Here is a 25,749-nt window from a genome sequence, read left to right as displayed (position 1 = left end):
AAATATCATGTTAACAACTTATTTTTACTGTTTACAGAGTTATTTAGTAAGGAGCATGTCGAGCGGTGACTATGATGAAAAAATTAAGCGTTTATTTGAAGAAGGAGCTAAACTGGGAGCTTCAATTCCACGTCATGGTAAATTTTAACTTTTGTTAAGAATTATAATTTAGGTTTTGGATCAATAGTATTAGAAATTTCAATTGAAATATCACCATCCCGTTAGTTTGGTACATATATAAAACATGTGTTTAATGACCGGGATGTAATATTAAACACTAATGCGAGAATTCCCAACCTTTTATTATATTGCATGGCCCTTTGAAGTTATAATAAATAGATTGTGGCACCCCCACTAGAATTTTTATTAAATAATTCATTAATGTCATAATAAACCTAACAAAAACACAATTCATTCTACTCTAATCATACATAAAAGATTTGTTAGAGGTTTACCAATAATAGCACAGCTCAGATTCCTAAATATCTTTCAGCACCCTAGAGCATTTTAGATAGCATCCCCAGGGTGCCATGGGACCCTGATTATAGCCACTGTACTAAAGGCTAATATGTGCTTTGTTTGTGCATTTCTAATAAGACATAGTTTTTTAAGTTTGGTTGTAACCTGCAGTTTGGAAATAGCCCACAGTGAATGCAAACAGTAATATTTAAAAAAAATATGTAAATATTGTTTTATGTATTACTACACAGGTTTGGTGATGTGCTATTATCTACCTAACCAGGGGGTCCGACATTCACATTAACATTTGTAACGTACAGAACAATTTTTATTAAGTGATGCCCCAATTCTTTAATTTGCATTCCAAGATAAGGTTTAGCACAGTGTTGTATCAACCTATATCCAGAAAATCTAAAAAAAACTATCAATAAGAGATTGGCAAGTTACTTAAATAATTCCATAGTCTATTCAGTGTGTGTGGCCAACAAAAAAATATTATTCTGTGACTTTAGATGCTGGTAAGCTATGATCACCCTATTCAATACAAAGTACTGCAAACTGCTACATCGCAAACCAGTATTAACTCAATTACTTTGACTTTTTAAGTAAATTTTTTAACATTTGGTGTATGATGTTTGTTTAAAAAAGTGGTGTTGTTTTTGCAAAAACAAACGTCATGTGCATAAAATTTGATTTAAAGTGTTCTGTAAATCGCAGTTGAATTATTTTGTCAGAAATTGTTGGTGTAATACAGCATTTTTCTTTTTTAATACAGATTTTCCAGGGGGGCAAACAAATTCGAGACCCCAGTCATCCAAAGTAACCGCGCCTATTGCAAGTCCACTAACAGTCGGCTCACATCGATCCACTTATTCTCCATTTGAACCAATCGTAGCTGCAAGAAATTTCAACACAAATTCGAACAACAATGTTAGACCATTGCAAGATCCATATTTTCCCTCTCAAACGACTCCACAGGTTTTAAACCTTGCTCCAAATGGTTCGAGTGACATGGCTGAGCTGACCAGGACTAAAATTCACCTGGAAAATGCGCTGCAGGACTCCCAGGTAAATTAAAATGCAATGATTTTTGTTTGGGAATACATTTCTTTATTATTTTGTGTTTCGCCTATGTGTCAATATTTGATTCTCGAAAATACAAATACTTATGTAATTAAGTTATTCTTTAATTGTAATACTCAAATAAATCTAATACATTTTAATCACACTTCAAGTTGTTCCATTAAAACAGTCCAAGCACTTGCATAAAAGATTTTTATTCAGTAAAAAATCCTCAAAACAATTGTATCCAGCAATACAAGTACAGCTTCGTGAATAGCAAGATTTTCAATCGAGATAAAGGCAAAACATTGTGCAATTTATTTGTAAAAAAATTTATAAAAGTTTGAACTTTGGAATCTAAAAAGAGTTCAACACTAACAGAACATTTATAATAACATTAATATTATGTTCCTCTGCATATCTAAAGTGTTTTGTTTTGATCACTTTTTACTACTTAACAAACAAAAATTTATTCTTAGAAAATTATAAGATTTGAAAATTAGTAATCGAAGACGAGGTCAACACTAACAGAAACAAAATTTATTATTACAAAGTTATGTTCCCCAGCAATTTTGAACGTATTTGTCCTTGTCTCGTAACTACTTAAATTTTTTTTCTTTTCTTAGGTTCAGGTTGAGTACCTCACACAGAAACTGGATGAGACAAAGGAATTGGCGAATGAGCAAAAAGAGCAATTCCGTGGAGCCGTCGAGCAACTTCAGAAGAAGCTCCAGGACACAATTGCCGGGAGGAAACAGTTAATGGAGACAAGACACAACGAGATGCGAGAGCAAGAGGAAATGATACAGAAGCTGCAGGTGTGTTGCGGGAAGAATCAGAAAGTTACCATTTAAACTGCGAACTTAAATTATTAACAATAAAGCTGAAAGTGCAAAACTGAATAAAGTTTACAATTATGAACCTTTGTAAACAGTAAATTACCAATATAAAGCTGCAGGTTTATTGTGGAAAGAATCAGAAAGGTGCCATTCTAACTTTGGATTTAATTGTTACTTTGCGAAACTAAAATTAGTTAAAATTATAAACCTCCGGAAATAGTAAATCAGCAATAAAGTGCAAAACTGAATTGGGTTAAAGTTATGAACAAATAGAAATAGTAAATTACCAATGAAGGTAACTAAATTTTCCAGTGCTAAAACAAATTAATCTTGTAGCCTGGAGTTCATTTTTTCATTCCAATGTTAACATATTTTAGAGAAATGACTAAAATGGACCCTTTTTCCTTAAATCAAGAATTCAATATTTTGGAGCATAATGGTTGGAGGTTGTAGTAAGACGTATTAAGAATATCAAAGCCCATACAGAAGTAGGTAGCATTTTGAACGTTTCGCATATATCTTTACATAGACGGTGTTGAAAATAAATAAAGACTTATTTGAAACGTTCAAAATTGGACCTACTTCTGTATGAGCTTTGATATTCTCACTATGATGATTAAATAGTTATTAATCTTTTATGCCCGCATATTACCTTGTGGCTTTTTTACAAAATTTTGGCCTTGCAAACCCCTTTTGCATCCCTAAGATAATATTCCACTCATTTTTTTCACAATGAAAGGGTTCTGCTGACCTCAGTTTGACAACACCCCTCTCATGGAAAAAAATGACCAATAATTACTAGAGTTTTATAAATTTCCCAGATGTATAAACAACATGTGTGTTGCTAGCAGCTTACTGTTTTTCCACTTCAATAAAGTTTTCAGGCAAAATAATGAATATATAAAACACAAAAAGAATTGCTGTTTGTTACAATCATTGCCCATGATTAATATAAAAAAAAACATTTAAATTTAAATTTAAAGTTTTATCAACCTGAAAAACATTACCTTTGCAAGTTTAGATTTGATCAATTTATCTATTTAGCAAACTTTTTTTAACTTATACAATATGAACAAAAGTTAACCTAGTTTTTTTTCACTAAATATGACAAATTAAAGAAATTTAGAGCTTAATTTAATATCCAATTCTGTATAAATCCAAAAAGGTATTTTTCTGCAAGATTATTTGTTAGCTGTTTTTAAATTTATTTTATAGAAGCCTTACTGACAGGTAACTAAAACAAAAATTTAACTTTTATACTTTTTAGGCAACATTAAAGGAACTAGCCACCTCTAATCAGCTGCAAGAACAAGCATTGCTCGACGCCCACGAACGAACGGAAATCATACAAACGAGAAACCAAGCAAGCGAACAAGCTCTGAACAATGTCCGGGCCCTACTGGGAGCGGCCATTATGAAGGAAAACCGCAGTTACTCAACTTCTATGAGGTTTGTGTAAAACACAGGTCATTACTCGACATCTATGAGGTTTTTGTGAAAAATGGGGTCATTGCTTGACCTCTATGACGTTTGAGTGAAAACGGGGTAATTACTCGACATCTATTAGGTAGGTGTAAAAAAACAGGGTGATTATTCGACTTCAATATTAAGGTTTGTGTGAAAACGGAACGGAGTCATTACTCGACTTCTATGATGTTTTATGCGAAAAAAACAAGGTCATTACTCGACTTCTATGATGTTTTATGCGAAAAAAACAAGGTCATTACTCGACCTCTATGATGTTTGTATGAAAAACGTGGTCATTACTTGAATTAAATTATGAGGTTTTTGTGAAAACTGGGGCCATTACTTAATTTAAATTATGAGGTTTGTGAATAAAAACGGGGTCATTACTCGACTTTTAAGATGTTTGTGTAAAAACTAGTGTGTTATTTTTCCAAAAACAAAATGTATGTGCATAAAATTCATACTTAAGTTTTCTGTAAATCGCAGTTGAACTACTTTGTCGGAAATTGTTTCTGTATCCTGAAATTCTGATAGCAAATGCAAACAGGTGCTTTGTGTGTTTTTTGTAATATATGTATGCAGCAAAACAATTTAAAGTACAATAAAACACTATGACGCAACAAAGAAAAAAACAAGTTTTTTATTGTTTGGCTGCATATAAATATATTTTAATAATTTGCAATTGCACTGCCCTGAATAAGATTGCCTGGTCTTCGAAACGATGGCACATGTGTTAAAAATCCTTGTCATATGAACAATTTTGTAATTGACCCTTTTTCTTTTTTTCTAAAATGCTTTCTTGTGTCATCACATACATTTTCAAACTCGTTTTTTTTTCAGAGATGTTGAACGAGCATCGGAGCTAGTTCCTGATGTCCTGGTCAACAACTTGGAGCATTATATCACAAACTTACAAGCAGAATCAGACTCATTGAGGAACAGAGTGTTGCAACTCGAATCAGAATTAAACGCCACAAAACAGGTTCTTGAACAAAAAAATCAGTGCCTTTGTGCTCAATTGAAATTTGAGGTTATAAAAACTAATTTCTATGTTGTTATAAAAACTAATTTTTATGTTGAAATACATCAAAATAAATGTCATGTTTAAATAAATGTTATTGCCTGCATACGTGAACTGCTGTACATGCAGTGATTGTTTTAAAAAATAAAAAATTCGTTCATAAAGTTTAGTGAAATTTTGGTCAATTAAATTAAAGCATTTCCTGCTGAATAGTGTTACTGACTGCAGATAAAAAATATAGTGGCATTTTTAAAACAACAATACAGAAAAAAATTAAAAATCCAAGAAAGTTACAAATTTAGAGCATGTGCTATGCTGAATGTTTAACTATAAAGCACGGGTAGTATTATAAAAAACGCCTGCTGTATGTTTGACTTGACCTAAAAAGTTTTTCAAGCTTCAGCCGATTTATAATGTTACAGACATTCGAGGCTGAACGGGTGGTTGCGAACAGTGACGCCGCCGACAACCTGGACAACTTGAAGGCGCAGTACACACGAACTATGGATCAAGCAAAAGCAAACACAGTAAAGGCACAGGAAGAGGTAATGCTAATGTTTGGAGATCCAACAGCCAAGGTTGTAAAAGAATGTCGGCAGACAAACAATGTATACAGAGTCAACCCATATTCCTTTAAAAATTGTCTGATCCTGTTTTCACTCGGTTATTTAACTTGGTTTTATTGTTAATATACTCGTCAGCGGAACAGTGATCGACCAGCAGAAACCTGCTGCCAATGGTTTTGGATTCCATAAAGATACGCCTATTTACATTACAGAGTTAACCAGTTTATGTGTTTTTTTTATGTATGATGTTTTATCTTTTCCAGCCTGTTTTCCAGTAAAATTGGTGAGGCAAAATGTTAAAAAAACACGACAGTCTGTAAATGTAACTATGGTTTGCAACATCTAATGTTTGATAAATCCATTGGTCGCTAAACGGTGGGCCCCGGCCAAAATGTGGGCCTTCGAGCCATTTTTAGTGGACATCGGGCTGTTTTTTACTATCTCAGTTTTATCATGTAGTTGTGGACCACGTAACAGCCGAACATTCATTATACTGTATTTTTTTAAATGGTGTTACTAAGAGTTTTTATCTTGGTATATTGCTGCATCACAGGGGGACAAGGCCATGGCCTCCCAAACTATACTTTTATATATATGTAATTTGTATAAACACATTTTTTAATTTTTTTTTTTTTAGAAAATTCTATTCAGCCCAAAGGCGCTATGTACACTACGGCATGTTGTGCCGCGTCCGTTCCAATTTTTTTTGTAACTTTATGACGTCACGTAGTGGGCTTTTAATAGCCCTGGAAGTAGTATTTCAGGCCGCTGACTTTAAAGTTTGCCAACCACTGGATTAGACAACACTACCCTTAAATACGGATTTTAGGACAACGACCAAAAAATAGAAACTTAACCAACAACATTTTCAGGCGAATTCCTTATCATCCCAACTCAAAGATTTGCAGCACAGGTTTCATGCCAACGATAAGGAGCTGAATGAATGCAAGGAAAAAATGAAGTCGACCAATTCTCAAATGGAGGAGGTGACTTATCTGCTTCCAAATCATATTAAGCGTAGGCGTGTAAAGTTTGTTTAGTAACCGACTCGCGAGTGCAATTTTTAGTTCGATACCAATCCTGCGACCCCTGACAAGTTAAAAACTAAAGTTGTAAATACTTTTAAAGAATTGTTTGATTCATCAGGACTTTTAATTTTTATAAATAAACATTTTTTCCCCATGTTACATTCGAAAATCGCCATTTTTATTCTGGCTTACCAGATCTTCTAATTTAGCCAACATTTGTTTTGTTTTTTGCAAAATCGCCATTTTTTAATTCTCGCTTACCAGAACTTCATATTTTTGCCAACGTTATTTTTTGCACAAAATTGTATTTTTTTCCGCAAGCCAAAAACTAAAGTTGTAAATATGCCTCAGATGATCAAACGGCACAGCGCGGAAACAGCGGCGCTCCAAGCAAACGTCATAAACGCCGAGTGTGACGTCAAAGTGGAGAAAGACTCGGTGAAAAGACTGAAGGAGGAAAACGAAACACATCTTCAAAGGTTTCAAATTAATTTTAATCCTTAGAAGCCGTTTTTTATAAAATATACAAGTCTGATCTGCTTTTTCAGATCTGAAAAATCAGGAGTAACATATTTTTTCTACTTTTCTGATTTTATTTCTAATTTATTTTTTGTAACAAATTGTTTAATTTTTCGTCAGAGTTCGTTTTTTTTAGTTTGGCAACAACTGATTCAGTAAATACTTAACTTCATTTAATAGAAACCGAAAATAAGCAAAAATACACTTCCGAGTTCCGAAACTTAACTGCATTGATGCGGGTCTTTTTTCAGTATATTCAGTATTCACCATTCTTATGTGGTTGCATTTAGTAAACATTTTAAGCAGTTTTGTTGCATTTTGCACGAAGTAGTCTATTGTAATTTCGACAGAACTCTTTGAAAATAATTGAACTACATTAGAACTTAACTTTAGTTTAGTACATCAGTGGTTCTAAAACTGGGGTCCATGGACCCCTTAGGGGTCCGTGGACTAGTTTAAGGGGGTCCATGAAGGCCTAATTAAAATCATAGTTTTTTTATTTGAATAGAGAAAACAATTTCCAAACTAAGAGTTCGATTTGGGACTTTCGGCGCCTTCTCCTTAAATTAATTTAGAATTCATTAAAGTTTCACAATTTAACCGAAAACAGCATGACGTCACTTTATTACGTCAGCTATAAAAATGGAAAGCCGAACCCGGTCCATGTCAACCAAAAAAAATGTCGCTTGTCCACGATAAAAAAAGTTTAAGAACCTGTGAAGCAGACTTATACAACAAGATAATTGTACTTTTCTAATTCAATAAATTAGAGAAAAATGCGGCTAATTGTAATTCTAATCTAATCTAATTTGTGAATTGCTTGTGTGCTCTAATTCTAGTTCCAACCTAATTTGGATTTAACCACAAATGCTAATTTGTTCAACGGTAGTTTTAGTCTCTCAGTTAAAAACAAAAAATTGAATAAAAACTTTTGGTCGAAATGACTTGTAGGTTGTAGGCGAATTTTACAGTCTAAAAGTTAAAAAAAATTTTAGTTTATACTCTTTTTTTTTTTTTTTTTTTTTTTTTAAGAACCCGATAGTACTAATTCTAATCTAGTTTTAAAAAATGAAATGATCTAATTCTAATCTAGTTTTAAAAACCTCCTGTAATATAAATCTAGTTGTCCAAGTGTGCCTTTAAGTAGGTACGCATTGCGATCGATTATTTGCGTTTCTTAGAATCGAAGTCCTGAATCAGAAGGTCAATGAACTCAGTCAAGAGTTGAACGGAGAAAAAGAGCAGAGAAGATCACTCTGGCTCAAGGAATCTGACACAAGCAAGGAAGCCAGTGACACAAAGTACTTGCAATTTTTAGGCACTTTAACGTAATGTTAAGCTTAAAGAGTTACTAACTAAGTAATTAGTATACAATGGTATATTTTTGACTTGCATTTTTTTTTATGAAATTCATCTATTCGGGCAAATTTTTTAACGTGTTATTATTCGCTCACCTAGGCTTCCTTTTTATAAATTTAACTACATATAGGTAAAACGAATTATTATCTATCAGGCACCACTTTTTTACAATTTTTTTACTAACCGGCGCTCTAAGTATAATTTTTAGCTTGTTTCAAAATCATTTTTTAAGTCTCAAAATCAAGTTTCTTTATGTTCAGCCATAATCCACCTAAAATTTCTCCATGTCCTAAAATTTTGCTTTCGCTAAACGTCCCTTGTCGCTTTGCAAAACGCACTTTTTGTGATTTTTTTGATTCGTTAGGACTTTCAATTATTAAAAAAAAAACATTTTTCCCATGTAACATTCCACAATAGCTATTTTTATTCCCGCTTATTAGATCTTCTAATCTAGCCAATGTTTTTTTTTTGCAGAATTGCCATTTTTTAATTCCCGCTTACCAGAAGTTCTTAATTTTGCCAACGTTTTTTTTTTGCGCAAAATCGTATTTATTTTTGATTTTCCGCCCATCAGAATTTCTAATTTCGCCAATGTTTTTTTTTTTTTTTTTTGCAAAATCATATTTATTTTTGATTTTCCGCTTACCAGAATTTCTAATTTCGCCAATGTTTTTTTTTGCAACTCGTATTTATTTTTGATTTCCCGCTTACCAGGGCGCAATTGGAGGAGCGCAACGCGGAGATCGGCCGACTGCGCGAAGTTGCCGCTCAACTGAGAGGCGAGCTGAACACGAGGCTGGCAAGGGAAGTGAGCCAAGCCGAGAACGCACAACGCATCAAGGTATTCACGCAAAACAACCAGCTTGAACTCCAATGCAGGGGCGTAAAAATAAGCTGCTTCGGGTATAACAGGTGTTTGTTTAACATGGGGATCCGTGGAGCCCTTAGGTTAGATGTACGTGGACTAGTTTTAGGGGGTTTATAAAGGCAAAATTAGAATCATATAATTTATAATTTAAAAAATGGGATGATTTTTTTAAGCTTCGATCAACATTTTTAAACTTTAATTTTTAACAGTTCAAATAAAACAACACTTGAGTGGTTTTTAGACAGTTTAAAACAGAGATTTCTTTGGTCTACTTGTTTTGTGTCGTCATTTGACGACGTAATCTCTCTAAAATCCAGTCTGACCTTTGTCCACGCGAAACAAAGATTTAAAAAAACTCAAGGATTCGTGGCGATGATAAATACATGAAAATGTTGGATACTTGTTATATTTCGATCCGGTACCAAACTACGTTTATTATTAACAACAAGTTGGTTTGATATCGGAACTTATTTCAAGCTAGAACGGGCAAGTAAACTTTAAAATAGACACTGAACCGATATTAGTGGAAGCCATATCCCTATGCGTGGCGCAAACCAGCTCAAATATCGCTGTCTGTAACAAAGAATTTGCTGGACTGGTTTAACACAGCGTAATAGGCTTATGTGTTGAGAGCCGTTAAAACTTCGATTGTTTCATCGTGATTTACTTCATTTAGGTTGTGGACACAATAAGTTCGATAAATTAGTAAGATTTTAATGGCGTTGGCTTGCTGCTGCCTAAACACAAAAGAGCCCGAATATTAATTTTGTGCCCATCCCAACAGGCCCAAATATCGCAATAGGAAAAACTAAGACCGGATAAAATTTCTGTTGTGTTGTTTATTTAAATGCATTCGTTTGTTGTTGCGCAAAATTAATTTCTGCATAATTCTTCCGTGGCTCAATAAAAAGCTTAGCAAACACTGGTTGTTTAGGGCGAGGAGAAAATTTCCGAACTTTCTCGAGCGAATACGAAGTTGCGCGAAGACCTGAGCAGCGCTCGGGCTTCGATCGAAGGTTTGGAACGACAGATCGCAGACCGCGCCGTGGAACGAACGGGAGCCATGCAACAGCTGCAAGTTAAGGAACAGCAGGTGCAGTTTTCCGAGGGTCGTGGATTCGAATCTTGGTTGAACAACGATGGAAATCCGCTGTAGTTTTATTAAGTAACAGTAAATCTTTAGCCAAGAATAGAACGAGCTTTAATTTTGTTTGACTGTACCTCTGAATATGTGATATTACAAATCACCTTGACCCTTGCAAGATAAATTTCGACCTTAATTCCTGATCAGTAACAGCTCTAGCAAAGCTAGTAATTCAGGTCAGACATTATTAAAAGATCTTAAATTACGACCTTTCAATAGTGTCTGACCTGACTTCCCAGCTTTGCTAGAGTATTCTGCGATTTAGTTTTTGTTTGATGTAAATGTATTTTTTCTGATTTAAAAATAATTACTTTTAATCGTTGCCTTCAGTTTCTATTAGGTGATATTTCGGTTTGAAACGTTTTATTTTTTTGACTTTTACTGAACTTTGTTTTTTTTTTTACTTCCGTTAGGTGGAGCGATTGAGCACCCAGCTGAGCATCGCCGATCGAAAATTGGCCGAAGTTAGCGAAGCGAAGAAATCTTACGAGGAAAAGTCAAACAGGTGAAAACACGACGAAAATAAGATTGTAAATCGGCGAAATTCCCTTCAAGTTTGTTACCATCCCGCTCCAAATCTCTATTTCTTTTCGTTTAAAAAAAAACCTTCTACGAATAAAAGGGTAAATCGTTTATTCGTAGAAGATTTTTTTTTTTTTCGTTTTTTAAAAAAAAACTTTTCCGTAGAAAACGGTAAAACGGCCGAAGCATTTATGCCACACAACTTGAAAAATTGGTAAGTTTTGATAAGGTCAATTTTCCTTTTTGAACATATAGCAATGGCGTCATTGGGCACCAGATCTAACGTCCGATATTTTTTAGTATCGGATAAAAACACAAATTTTATCGAAAAAAACTGTTCAATAAATTAGTTTTCTTCCCAGATCTTAAAACGTGCATATTTTTCGTCCAGATGCGAGCGCGAAACATTTGACCTTGGAAAACAGCTTAAGGACGCCAAGGTCGACCTGGAGCGCGCCAACGCGATGTCGGATGAGCGCGAGCGCAAGGCACGACAGTTGCGCACGGAAGCGGATGAGAGAAGGGAAGACGTCGAAAAGTGGAAAAGCGAAGCTGAAGAATCTCAGAGGGAAGCGAGGGGATTGGAAATCGAACTAAAGGTTGTTTTTGTGTATTTATTTCTTAAAAAAACTATTAAGTCTGCTGTTTTCGGTCCAAAAATGTGAAAGTTAAACGGATAATACATTCAGTGCACAAACGTTTTATTTTTAATTAAGCTCAATTCTTTGACAAATTGATAATTTATGAAATATACACTACTATTTTAAAGTTTTCGTATAAACCCAAGAACCGCTGATTTAGATGCACAGAAACTTTAGATCAGGGCTGCGCAGTACAATTTACAGTTGGCGGCAAAATCGGTTTAAAAATTCTGTACTGCACATGCGCACGTCGGACTCGGGACACGAACTACCTAAAACTACCAGAGGCCAAAGTGCGCATACGCACCAAAATAGGACTTTACTTAATGGTCGAAACAATAACTAAATCGTAATAACATCAGCTTGCTGCCAATAGCTTTAGATGTGATAAAACTAAACCCTTGTTTTTATATATTTTTCCATTTGAGTGGCGAGTAATTTTCCTGCTTTACTCGTATTTTAAACTTTGAGTTTTACTTGTTTAACAGAAGACTTTGGAATTGCTGTATATTTTGCGCCGGTGTTTTTGGAATCGGTCAAAACGAGTCACTTAGGTTGGAGAATCCCTAAAAAGTACAAATGTGCTCGGTTTTTCAAACTTAAAAAAAACATTGCTGTGTAGTAGTGGCGAGTAATGGTCGAAACAATATCTAAATCATAATAACATCCGCTTGCTGCCAATAGTTTTAGATGTGATAAAAATAAACCCTTGTTTTATATATTTTACTAACTTGACTTGAGGATTTTAAAACATTGCTGTGTGACAGTGGCGAGTGATTTTTCTGTTTCACTCGGATTGTAAACCACCTTGTTCGGCTTCTGAGAAATTGTTCATTTGACAAAAGTCTGATCCCGTATTTTATTCGTATTCTTAAACTTTGAGTTTTGCTTGTTTATCAGGAGAAGATTTTGGAGCAGGAGCGCACCTCATCGCTTCTCAGGAGCAAAGAGCAATCCCTGGAGGAGTATGAGACACGGATCGCTCATCTCGCCGAAGAGAAGGGAAAGATCGCCGAGGACATCCGGAAGATTGAGAAGGAGGTTGCAAGGATCATGAGAGCTAAGGAGGAATCAGACGCTAAACTGGAGGAAGCCAGGTTCCAGGTGAGTTCCGAGGGTCGCTGGTTCGAATCCCACCTCGTGGTTTCTTGAGTATTTTTTTCTGCCTTCTTATTATGTTGAATATGAATAAAAAGTTATTCCAAACGTTTAAAATGCTACTACTTCTGTATGAGTTTTTATATTTTTAATACATCTTACAACCACCCCAAGTTATTATACTCCAAAGTTTATTAAACTTGTTTATAATGGCTTGAGGTTAAAGTTGTACGAATGTCAAAGCCCGTATAAAAGATGGTAGCATGTTTTTTCATTTTGAATGAAGAGGTATTCGAAACGTTCAAAATGCTACCTATGGGCTTTAATATTCTCACTACTTCTATAACTGTTTATATTTGCCTTTTTCAACACTGTAATTTATTGATATTTCTCCATGCTATTGTTGTTTTTTTTTTGGACCCTTTTCGTAATATTTTACTTGCAAATGTCTTTCATGCCATTATGGAACTGTTTTGTAAACCTTAGAAGACGCAGTACGGTTGATATATATTAGCGTTTCTTAACCCATCAGTCGCGACCCAAAATTGTGTCTATACACAAACTAAATTTTATTGACATTTTATTTTTTTTTTTATATTTTGGGGTGATTATTATTTTATTTTATTGGAAGTTAAACGACAACTTTATAAAACCAATATTTTGTTAAATATTTTAGTTGTTTAATATTGGATCAAGTAAATAACAATCAAGTTAATGAAATTGACACAAAATTTTACATACGGCCCACCGTCTTTATTCCTAACCGGCCGTTAGTGAAAAACAAAATTGGGCCCCTGATCTGGACAATGGTAAGTATAAATGCCGAACTCTAACGCAAAGAGTGATCCTCTTAATATATTACGGTGTTTGGCGAAGCGCTGTTTTCATGGCATAAAGAAATAACGGTGTTTTTTGTATTTTGTGTATCACAATAATGTAATCCATAATCATGTACTTTTTCTTCGCCAAAAAAACTAAAAAAAACGTTGGTAAAAATAGATGGCGTAAATACCGCGTTTGATTGAACCAGTATACGCTGGTTTAGGGCAGGACCTCTTTTTCGCGACGACCTAAATACTTAAGTATAATAGCAAAAGCTTTGGCGACCCAATTAACTTCACTCAACTTTTAGTTTTCGAAAAAAGAGAAGACATTGCCATACATTCGAATTCAAAAAAATTGATTTGAGCTACGTCTTCGAATGGGTTCTACAGTTTCGTAAAATTTGAAACAATCTTGCTCATTACTAGAGCGAATATTTTTGACCAAAAATTTTTGACAAATTTTAACCTAAATATAAATTATTTTGACAAAATTTTGACCTGTTAGAAATACATTGATTTAAATGAGCTAGGCGTCGTTAATCACGCGTTTTTTATTACGTATATTGCTATAATAAAGATATAATACGGTTAAAATGACTTTGAACTCAAATCAAAACTAAATTTTTTTGATAAAATTGAACGATAAATTTCAAAACAACCGAACGACGAATTTGAAAAAGGTGACTATATATTTTTTTTAATTTTGTAAACGATTTATGTGCATTTTTATTTGATATTGACTTTTGACCTAACGTGTAAATTTTGATAAAATTTTGACTTTTTTTGACAAGTCAAAAAATATTCGCCCTATACTCATTACCAATCTCAATGAATACAACTATGTGAACTAATGCAGTCGGCAACCGAGCTAAATAAAACGGCGACCACATTTCGGGCACGACCAATGGGTTGGCAAACACTCTCCTATAATTCAAAATGTAGTTCAAGTTTGGAGAAACCTCGCTCAAAAGTAATCTCAATAAACCTAACCCCGTAAACAACTGTAATTAGCGACCCAACCAAATTAAACGGTGACACATTTTCGGTAACGGCCCATAGGTTGAGAAACACTGGTTTAGGGAAATAGTGGATTTTTGTCATCCGCCATATGCTTGACCGGTTGTGTTGGATGCGTTTAGCTTGGTCATCTGATCGACGAACGCGACGGGGTTTCAAAACAACTCAAAGCGACGCAAATAAGATACGAGAAAGACACTGAGCGGCTTGGAAGGGATCTAAGGCACAAGAAGAAGGAATTACAAGAAGCACAGGTTTGAGTGGACAACTGGAGTTCTTTTGGCCTTTTTAAAAATTAAAATTGACGTAGAATGACTATTAATGACCATTCAGAACGACGTGGCATTTTGTGAACGTTTCGCAGGTTTTAACCTTTGTTTTTTTACCATGACAGACATTATAGTTTTGGACTGCATAAAAAGAAGACGAATCAGTTTTGTTTTTCATCCACTGAGCGCCCTCGTTGTTTCATACATCATCTGAGGCTATTAGTTTAATCTCTTCTATTCTCGATGTTCGAGCAGGCGGACCGATACATCGAAGCCGTCAAATATCAGACAATAATCGGCTTGAGTTCCATCAGCCTTTTTAAATACGATTAAAATTGACGTAGAATGAATACCAATGATCATTTTTAAGTATTTTGTAAACCGTTCGATTCAGACTTATTCATTTTCAACATCAAGTTATATTTTGATGTTGAAATTGAATAAATATTAACTCGAATGTTTAATATATGCTACCTATACTTCTGTATGGGCTTTGATATTCATTAAACGTCTAACTACAACCTCCAGCCATTATCTACAGATGTATTTTGTTCACGAAATGCTACCCACTTCTGTGTGGGCCTTGTTGTTCATTTTGCGTCTAACAACAATCTTCAGCCATTATTCTCATAAAACTTAAGCGTCCACAAAATATAATTAAAGAAATTGAAATAATAACATATTTGAACTGGTAATATGTTGTCTTCAAGCAATTCCACCTTATTTCTAGTTAAATATTAGTGTTATACTTGAAATTGTGAATTTCCAAAGCAAATATTTTACGAAAAAATAGTTAAAAGTATATTGGTTGTAAAAATGCTCTTCCCCAATCGATGCAATGCAAGCAGCAGCAACAGTAGTTCAAAAATATATTGGTGTCTAAACCGTTTCAAGCTGTATTTTTAGCGCGGGGTTGTGTGTTTTTATTATAGGACACCCTTTATACGATAAAGAATGTGGACGGTAAAGCTGCCAAGATGGCGGTCGTCATGCAAAAGGAGCTGACCGACAAAAGAGCTCTCATCGACTCACTCCAGAGCGAATTAGCTAAATCGTGCGACAAGTAAGTTGTGTAATTTTGGAAAAGCTACAGGATTGACATAAAGTTGTTGATCCTGAAAATGACTTGATTTAATTGATTTGTGTAAAGTCAAAAAATGTATTTAGAGAGTTTTTTAATTTATTTTATGCGCAGCTAAAGCATGTTAGCCACAAAGTCTTAAAATGCCTAAATGTCGAGTCTTTCGAAAATCGCATATTTTTTAAAGCGTATTTAAACAGTATTTGAATTTATTTTAAGTACAGTTGAAGTTGTGTTTTATTTAACATTTTATTATAAAATTAGGTTATTTATCTTTATTTTCGTAAAACAATTAGATTACTTCATGTTTTTTTTTTTTGTTTTTTTGTTTTGTAATTAACTTTATCCTTTTGGGTAAAAGATTTGGGTTAAAATGAAATGTTTTCATAAGGCAAATATTAAAAAAAATCGGTTATTTATCTTAATTTTTGCACGTAAAACAATTGCTAGGTCTATATGTTGCGTTTTTATTTTTTAGTTGATTTATTGCTCATAGTTAAACGAGTTTACAATTTTATTAATTTAACGTTTTATTTTTTTATTTCAATGATGTGACTTGGACTTAAATGTTTTAAAAGACTTGACTTGGACTTATGTTATTTAAAAATGACTTGACTTGGACATAAGATATTTCAAAATGACCTGACATGTTATGTTTTGAAAAGACTTGACTGGGACTTCAATCATTCCAAACAGATTTACATTTAAACTTTGTCCAATACGTTGTCAGACTCGAGGCTTGTCAGAAAGCGCTCAAGAACTTAAAAAAGGAGACTTCGGGACTCGAGAGGAAGAGTGATCTCCTGGCTGCGGAACTGAGGGACGCGAATGAAGAGCTCAGGAAAAAGAGCAAGAACGAGAAAGGGTTGGTGCTTTGAGATTATTGGTAAAATATCAACTTTTCAAACTCTACAGCTCTGCATGCTCATCAATATTCCAGGATCGAAAATCAACCAAAAATATTAAAAAATATCAGCAACTTATTTTAAGATCCAACAACCACAAAAAATTTAAACCACAGAATATTATAGTTCGCCAAAAAGGGCATCATCAGTTCTTCATAAAAACTGCAAACACAAATGAAATACAATACGTTTTTATCGACATATAATCACAAATATTAAATGTTTATAATTTTACCTCAGTGGTTATTTTTAGGTCTTACCATATGGATAAAAGATACGATATGGGTAAATAACCGGCAGTGTTGGGACAGGCATACCTGATACCGAATCCGTCAAAATTCAATAATGTATTCTGATCCCATTCGTTGTTCCATTAAAGGTTGAAAGTTAGTGTTTTAAGATGGCTCGGGCTTTTCAATAGACTCAAATCGCTTTCAGTGCCAAATCTTTACTATAGGTTCTGCAGAAATCGGTATTTCAAAACTCTCAGACCCTTATTGACAATATTTTCGCCATTAGACAATTTGTTTTAAAATTTACGTTATTTTTTTATTTTTGGAAAAAAAACGCGAGCCTTACAGCCGGTTTTAACCAACATTGCAAATTGACCTCTACCGCCGCCACGCGCAGGTACAAGATGGCGACGGAGCGGCTCCAGAGGGCGCTAGAGAAGGCGGCGATGCGCAACGCTGAGGCTCAAGCTGTGATTGACAGGCAAGAGGACGAGATATCACAAGCCAAGATCAAGAACGGCTTGCAGATGATTGACAGGAGAAGACCAGCGACCAAAGTACAGGTAAGTTGTGTGTGACGTCATGGTGACGTAATGTCAATTGCAGTGATTCTCAAAATGTGTGTTTAGAGCAGTAGTTCTCAAGTGTGCCGTTTTAGTAATTTTGGAAAGTCCTAGTTGTTTAACAGAAGATAAGCAGAAAAGCATAGACTTAAAATGTATACTAAACGCCATACTAGAAGAACTTCCGGTCAAATTAATATTTTTTTTATTTTAAGTCCGATCCTCTGGTGCCTCCTTACGGCCGGGCACCGTCTCAAGCGATAACCAATGAGAATGCTTCCCTTCAAAACCTACTCATGCGCGCCCTGACAAACCAGTCACGTGGTACTCAAGCTACCAACGCAACTTCGGGTAAAGAATTGTTAAAAAAAAGACGTTTCTGTATTCTGTGTTGTTTTAAAAAATGTTGTTTTATTTTAGCCTTTATGGTTCATTTTGGATTTTTCCTGAATGTACTTTTTAGTTTTTGGCATTTTTTTAAGTTCACACTACAAAATTGCATTTTAAGTTTGGTAGTATTTTTAAATGTAAGCCTAAATATAGAAATTCTACTTTGGCCTGTTGAAGCACGTTTGTGTAAAAGCTTGAAGAAAAAGACAAGAAAAACAAAGTTTAGGACCACTCCCCTGTATTAAAAGTTGAAATTGGTATATGTTTACCGTAATTATTTGATAATTAACATTGACCAAATGTGGATTCAAAAATGGAAATACATAATTTACGGCAACGCTGTAATCGAATTGTATAGAAAATCTAGGATTACAATCTGAGCAACTTAAGAATTATTAATTTTCTTTACAGTTTTTTATTTTTATTTTTTCATCGATTTTTATTTTAATAGGCGCAGCTCCACCAAACAGCAGTGACAACGGTAACATAACGACAAACGAAATTTTCAAGGTAAAGTATAATGGCATCTCAAAACTCGTTCATGAGTCAGTAAAAAATTGACCGGCACCAATGTACTTAATGTAAACCACCCTATTAAGCAAAAAATAGAAATCGTAAACCACCATATTAAGCAAAAAATAGAAATCAAGTCACAACAACTCACCGGGTACAAACCTAGTAAATATAGGTATTAAACACAGTATACAGGTTGCATTGATTATGTTGGGTTGATTAAGCCACCTGCAGTTGTAGGTTGCCTCTCCTGATTTAAAAACATGTCCACAGATATAGGGAAAAGGTTATTTACACTCAACAAGTATTATAGTCTACAAAAAATAATAAGGAAATCTAAAATCTCAAAACCTTGCTAGTCTGCTTGTAATTCAATTACTTCCTAACCAGCCATTCCTTACTGCTTAGTGCAGAATTAGTAATTTAGAAATGAAGTCAAAACAACTCGCCGAGTAAGCTTACTCGTTACTCGGACGAATTTTGTATCGGTAAAACGCCAAACAATTTCTAAAAACTATAAAAAAGTGTTTTACGCTTAAAACCACCGTTTTTTCTACACAGCTTCTCTCTGAAGTTCGTGACCAGATTACGTCACGTGACCCAGTGACGTCGACAAGGTCGTCGCCCCCTGCGGTCAAGGTCACGAAGAAGGGAGGACGTCGACGCAAGCACCGTCGACTAAGTTCGTCACTCGACGAAAGGTATTTGAAAACCAGTAAGAATATCACAGCCCATACAGAAGTAGGAAGAATTTTTCGAATGTTTCGAATAAATCTTAAGATATGGCTGGATGTTTTAGTTAGACATAAAATGAATACCATAGCCCATACAGAATGGATTGCGCTTTTTGAACGTTTAGAATAAATCTTCTAAGATAATTTCTGGAGGTTTTAGTTAGACGTAAAATAAATGTCAAAGCCCACACAGAAGTAGGTAGCATTAGATTTATTTAAAAGGTTGAAAATGCCACCACTTCTGTATGGCCTTTAATATTCTTACTACATCTAGCAACCTCCAACCATTATGCTCCTATAATGTATCCGATCCGATATATCACAGGGTTACCACAAAATCTTTGAATCTTTTAAAGTCTTCGAAATGACTTTCGTATCGAAAAATCTTTAAAAAACCCTATGTGTTTTCAAGTCTAATTTATTGTATTACCAGTTTGCTTTATGTGCTTTATACTTTGTGTAGACCATGGAATATATACTGTTTTGTTTGTGATTTCAAAAAAACGTCGAGCGATTCAATTTTAGGTCTTAAAAAAATGTCTTTTGTATATTTTTTTTAACTCTGTGCTGTTATCAGTGTCCAGGAATTTATTAATACAATGTCAGTCTTGTGGATTTATAGCGGATTCGAATAGCTGCGTCAAGGTAGTAACACCAACTGCCGTAAAACAAGTACAACGTCAAGGCACCATGTGCTCAGTGACCTTTGACCGGAAGTAGTAGAATGCTTACATTACTAAATGTGTATAAAAACACTTACACGGAATTCCTGGTAGAACAATGCAAAAAATCTAGGCTGCGGTAAGATTTGAACTCACGAGCTAGGGAAGACTGTAACCACCGTTGCCGAATACATATTCGAACTGACAACCTCGACCACCTCGCGACCGACACAGTATTCTTCTAATGAATCTGTCAAATCGTGTTTTTAACATGCTAACTGTATTCTCATAATTACTTAACGTTCTAGTCATTCTAAATACATCGTAAGTGTTGAGCCAATTATTACTAAACACATAAATCATACGAAAATCAGGGGGCATTGTTAAACGAAAAATTGTATTATAATATTAACAATCTTTTGCATTAAGTTACAATTGAATTAGCCAAACGAAGGTGCCACCTGATTTTCAGATAATTTAGGACAACAATTTCGCTCAAAGAACGATTTGAACGGCTCTCATGTGGTTTAACATAAAACAAAATACGGCCAAAACGAGGGATGAACTCAACAAAGGGTTCAGGCTTATTTAGATTGCCTTAACTGCAGTCGTTATATATTCAAGACTGTAGCTCCGAATTAAACGTAGACACCGTATTAACACCGCTGTACCTGTTCACATTAATGCTCTCCGAACGATAAGAAACTCCAAACAACAAGGATTGCGGTCCACCTTTTGGAAGTGAGGTTTTATTAAAACATTTTGAGGCTACATTACAGATCCATGTATCAGACACATACGGCTGGAACAATCAGTCAACTCAAACGGTTGCTTTAACCTAATTTTAATGATTTTACTTCGATATTTCAGTTCCGACCTCGCCGTGGTTCTAATGCAATCCGACGCCCCTTCCGTTCGTTCCGCTCCGCTGGAAGACACTATGACGTCATTGAGTGACGATACGATACGCAGCAAACCGCGTCGAAGTGAGTACATTATTGTTCGAACAACTTGGCGTGGATAAGCATTATTAACAATATACTTGATGAATGAGGTGCTGAAATAATATTTTTTGTATTTTAAGCAAAGATCTGAAATGTTGAGACGTGAACCAAAGGCGAAATAAAAATAAAACAAAATCTATTTTTTCACCTGTGTGGAGTTGATTCCAGTAGAGGAGTCGCTATCTTTTAATTATTTCTGGGGTTTGCCGTGAACCAAAAAAGTTTGGAAACCGCTGCAATAGAATTGAAATAAATGTGTTTCGTTTTAAAAATCATAATTATTTCATTAAACACCATAGCAAATTCAGGTATGAAAATTTATGTGGTGCATCTTTTTCCTTGGAGCCCTAAGCACGTGCTTATTTGGCTTATTTGGCTTAATGGGCAATCCAGCCCTGACAATAGTTATTTTCTAATTAATTTTGTTATTCTAGTACGGCAGTCGCTATATTTTAATATTTTCTGGAGTTTGGTTTTATCAAAAGGTTTTATCAAATTCGTAAAATCCGCAGTACCGCTGTTCAAAAACAACAAACTTCGATTCATTTCAGGGGGCGGTCACGTGATGACGTCATCACCAAAGAAGCCCCCCTTGCAGCGTCGACGTCACTTGGGTGCAGGGGACCGACCACCCTCACCCGTAAGTATTCTACTGGCGGCGGGAGACAGCCTCGTTCCGACCAAAGAAAACGCGAGGTTGGCGCCAAAGACGGGATTCGACGGAGACAGGTGGGTGCGGAGTTGTACAGCTAGCAAATATACTTTAGACCAGTAGTTCTCAACCGCGACTCCGTGAGTCATTGTAGCGGCCCCCATTAGAATTCAAAAAATAAAATGATTTATCAGAAGCATATTGTGCACGAGTTCGCTCGACAGCAGCAGGTGTTTTTAGATTAATTGTTTAATGACGTTGCTTTGTAACGCAATCCCTGAAAATTTTCAAGCCTTGAAACGAAAATAAACATAACATACCGCGATGCCAAATCAACTATCAAAAAAAAGCTTGCCTTCTTCAGCAAGAAATTAGGACGTTTCAGAGTATATATGGGATGAAAAACATGTTGCCTTCTTCGATGCGGTTTGTTGTTAATTTAAAATTTATTTTTAATAAGCTGCTTGATCTTTTTGTGTCGCTTTTTTTTAAATCTACTGTTCAAATTTGGCTCAGCTGCTTACAAAGGTTGAGAACCATGGGTTGTAGTTTGGTGACTACTTCTATAGTTAATAATGTTTAAAATGTTCAATTAAAATATTCAGACATTGTCAATATTCGTACAAAATTTACACCAAATTTTCCTTTTGTAGTTTTTCCTGTCTTAGTTAACGTCAGTCGACTTTGACCAAGATAGAAAAGTCAAAAGTACATTTCTCATGTTTGAAACCATTGTCGTCATTAGGGCAAGAATATATCTTCCTTTTTCAAACATTCAGTTTGTCACTGTACAACTAGATCAGGGCTTTTTAAACGGAGGTCAGTGGACCCCTTGGGCTACGTAGACTAGTTTTAGGAGGTCCATAACATCAAAAATAGAATCTTGGTGTATAATTTGAAAAATGGAAATGTAAAAAAGCTACATTGAAAAAAAAACGCTTTGGTTCGTTTGGTGCATGGACCTAATCTGTTTCAGCCTTTCTCTCATTACTCAAAAACAGCAGTTTTTTTACACCAGCGGTTCCCAAACTTTTCTAAAAAATTTGCCTGGTGGACCCCGTTCAATTATTTTTATATATCGCGGCCCTTAAATAATTCGAATTTAGTTGACCCATGGTTCTTGTAGAGTCTACACTAGTGCAGTTACTAATGTAACAACTTTTTAACCAATTCTAACGATTCGCTGATAGCAGGTTTGTACATCATTCAGCATATATTAATTATGCTATATCAGGGGTCGGCAACCCCCGGCACGCGTGCCACTTGTGGCACGCAAGAAGTGGCACGCAAGATGGTTTTGCATGGCACGCCAATTGATTTAACGCGCACGTTATATACCCTTAAGAAAGCGCAACCATTACATCACTACCACATCACTAACATTACTATTACATCACTAACACTAGCGCTAACTAAATGGTTGCACACATTGCCAGTTCGTGTCACAAATAAGTGTCGTAACTGTGTTGTATTCAATATTATTTTTTGTGAGCGTCAAACTTGTTGTTTACCACTACCAGTTTGTATTACGTCACAATGCCCCAAATTTGGCGTTACGTTTACTACGTTAAAGCAGGGCATTCTACATCAGTGGTTCTCAACCGCCGGTCCGCGTCAACTTTCCTGTCGGTCCGCCAAAAATATTACAAATTTATATCTCAATTGCAAAAAGCAAGATGTTGAAGGCGGCTTGGCTTGTCCATCAAATTTAGAACTTAGCCATTCCGTAATTTGCAGCATTGTGACGTAACATAGAGTTAACGGTCTACTTTGGACTTCATCTTACGTCACAATGCTGCAAGTGTTGTGCCCAACTATTTAAAAGTAGGCTACTACTCGTTTAAATCCCAAACTTTAAGACCAGTTGTACGTGAAAAACTTTAATAGAACGACGTATAACACGTATGATATCAAAGAGACAGCAGCAAATTTCTCATTACATAGAAGTTTTCGTTATTTGCTTTTAAGTTGCATAATTGTGTCATAATTGCATTTTGGGTTGATTTTAATTTTTGACGGTCCACCGGTTCGCCAAAATTCTTTTAAAATTTTACCCGTTCGTAAGCTAAAAAGGTTGAGAACCACTGTTCTACATTAAAAGTAAGCACGTGTGTTTTTGTACGACTGAGAAACCAACAAAAAGCGAAACTGAACACTTCTAGGTATCGGCTTAAAAGCATCGAAGTATATTTCAAAAAGATACGTAAATTAGATGTCAGATTACAGCAGGGCTGCTGAGTCGGACTCGGGAGTCGAGTAAGACCCGAGTCCGACGTGTGCGGCATGCGCAGTACTAAACTTCGAAACTGATAAGGCAGCAAACTGTAAATTGTTAAGGTGGAATAGCATATGCTCGTGGCATATTTTCCATGACCCTAAAGTGGATTGCGGAATACCCACCTTAATTTAGTTACGTAAATTGGTGAAACACAGAGGCTGAGTCGGGCTCGGGACGTGATGAAATCTGATATTTTGGCCGAGTCGGACTCGGGTTGTTTTTAACCGACTTCGCAGCCCTGATTGCCAGTGCGAAACCAAACATAGAAAAATGTTTGGCACGCAAGTTGTTAATATTTTGACATTATTCATAAACTGGCACACTGCGTTCGAAAGGTTGCCGACCCCTGTGCTATATATACTATATGCTTTATGATGTCACAAGATACATCATAAAACGCGCTATATGATCGATTAATGAACATAACTAAAGACAATATTGATGACAGATAATGTTTAAAACATAGACTAATGTTTAAAAACTTAAAGACTAATTGTCCTTGCGGACATTCTGCAACTGCTGCACCGACCCCAGTTTGGGAACCGCTGGTCTACACTTTTTTATGAGTCTTATTGCGATTTCTTTTCGCCGCAGAGCGGAGCCGGCGGGCTTCTATGACATCATAGACAAGGAGAACGCGCGTGGTCGGTTTGTGCAAGGCGCGATTTCCGACAATGCCGAGGAGTTGTGTCGGCAGCTGCAAGAACGACTGCAAGGTTTGTCCGAGATGGGCGGAAAGTTGGAGAAGCAGAATAAAGGTGAACTCAATTCAACTGCAACTTGCATTTACATATTTGCTATTTGATTTCTGAAATTGTTGTATGCACGAAGCAGGATGCAGCATGTAATAGTGCCATGGTTGTTTCTTGGCTTACTACCCTCTGAGCCTTCGTAGCTCAGTTGGGAGAGCGACAGTCTCGGTATGACCAAGGTCGTGAGTTCGAACCTCACCACAGCCTAGTTTTACGAACAGGATGCAGTGGACAACGGCACTATGGTTGTTTCTGGACATGCTCCCCTCTGACCCTGTGTAGCTCAGTTTGTACTCGTCCACCACAGACTAGTTATGAACATGATGCAGTGGGCAACGGTGCTCACAATATGCTAAAACCAGGAAACTAGTCAAATGATGGATTCGCTCGAATGGGCCGCGACCCATATGTTGAGAAACACGAGTTATCGTCAACACACAACTTCAACATTTATAAAACAAAAGCCCTCTTTGGAGCATAATGGCTTGATGTTGTAACAAGACGTAGTAGTAATATCAAAGCCCATACAGAAGTAAGTAACATTTTGAACGTTTCGAATAACTCTTTATTCATTTTCAGCATAGTGAGAAGCACTGATTCTAAGTGTGAGTTATACGAAACGTTAAAAATGCTACTCTGTATCGGCTTTGATATTGCAACAAATCGCTCTTCTTTCACGCCTAACCACATTCCTTGTGTTTCCAGCGGCAGCAAATCTGATAAAGAAGCAAGATGAGAAACTGAAGAAGGTGAAGGCCAATGGCCGGAAATTAAGATGACAACCTCACTGTTTTATATTACTTAAAGTACATTCGCGAATTATGCAGTATTTTTATTGGCAGACCACTGTAGTGACATGTTACGTAGGTACGCTAAGCAAAAAATGTTAATGATTTTATACTGTATACGTGCATTTTGAAAGATGTTATTAAAATGTATGCCGTGTTATGTCATTTATTTTTATAGATAGAAGGTACGTTCTTTGCTTTAGGGTTTTGTCTCATATATTTCGCGAAAATATTATAGAATTATAATTGTCAGTCGCCAATGCTGTGATCTTGTTGACCCATTTTTATTTACCCTTGTGTAAACTGCAAATGATATTTTTATATGCTATCTCACAACATATAAAAATTAGTTGTAAGAAAAAATCTTGTAGTTTTGCAATGCTGATAGATTGGTTAGCCCAGTGTCTTTTCTGATTAGCAAATCAGCTTTCTTGTATAATTAATTGCTTTTTTTCTCTGTACTTTTGGCGGCCATTCTATTTCAAATTTGT

At 35.5% G+C, this 25,749-nt stretch overlaps 1 protein-coding gene across 1 annotated transcript; it reads left to right on the top strand.

Annotated features, from left to right (window-relative positions):
- Positions 1-25,722, top strand: LOC146136752 (coiled-coil domain-containing protein 158-like). The gene is made up of 25 exons (XM_083395550.1): positions 1-137; positions 1,235-1,527; positions 2,148-2,339; positions 3,628-3,809; positions 4,668-4,809; positions 5,271-5,393; positions 6,287-6,400; positions 6,794-6,921; positions 8,143-8,262; positions 9,035-9,161; positions 10,123-10,281; positions 10,746-10,837; positions 11,246-11,453; positions 12,396-12,599; positions 14,557-14,688; positions 15,636-15,766; positions 16,515-16,649; positions 17,320-17,485; positions 17,701-17,836; positions 18,327-18,385; positions 18,950-19,089; positions 20,655-20,770; positions 21,340-21,517; positions 24,313-24,476; positions 25,176-25,722. The coding sequence occupies exons 1-25, from the start codon at positions 8-10 to the stop codon at positions 25,247-25,249; spliced, it is 3,645 nt and encodes a 1,214-aa protein (XP_083251676.1). The 5' UTR covers positions 1-7; the 3' UTR covers positions 25,250-25,722.
- The last annotated feature ends 27 nt before the right edge of the window (positions 25,723-25,749 follow it).

The sequence above is a fragment of the Ascidiella aspersa genome, chromosome 8 (assembly GCF_963924565.1).
Source record: "Ascidiella aspersa chromosome 8, kaAscAspe10.2, whole genome shotgun sequence".
In the NCBI taxonomy this organism is placed as follows: domain Eukaryota; kingdom Metazoa; phylum Chordata; class Ascidiacea; order Phlebobranchia; family Ascidiidae; genus Ascidiella; species Ascidiella aspersa.
The sequence above is the reverse complement of the archived record's forward strand: the minus strand, read 5'-3'. Positions and strand labels throughout refer to the sequence as shown.

What these genes read in the sequence shown, in the direction of transcription:
- LOC146136752 (XM_083395550.1), top strand. Translation starts at nt 8, where the DNA reads ATGTTAACAACTTATTTTTACTGTTTACAGAGTTATTTAGTAAGGAGC. An exon ending in AACGAAACACATCTTCAAAG is followed by an intron (nt 6,922 to 8,142) that starts GTTTCAAATTAA and finishes TGCGTTTCTTAG; the next exon opens with AATCGAAGTCCTGAATCAGA. An exon ending in ACGCAGCAAACCGCGTCGAA is followed by an intron (nt 20,771 to 21,339) that starts GTGAGTACATTA and finishes GATTCATTTCAG; the next exon opens with GGGGCGGTCACGTGATGACG.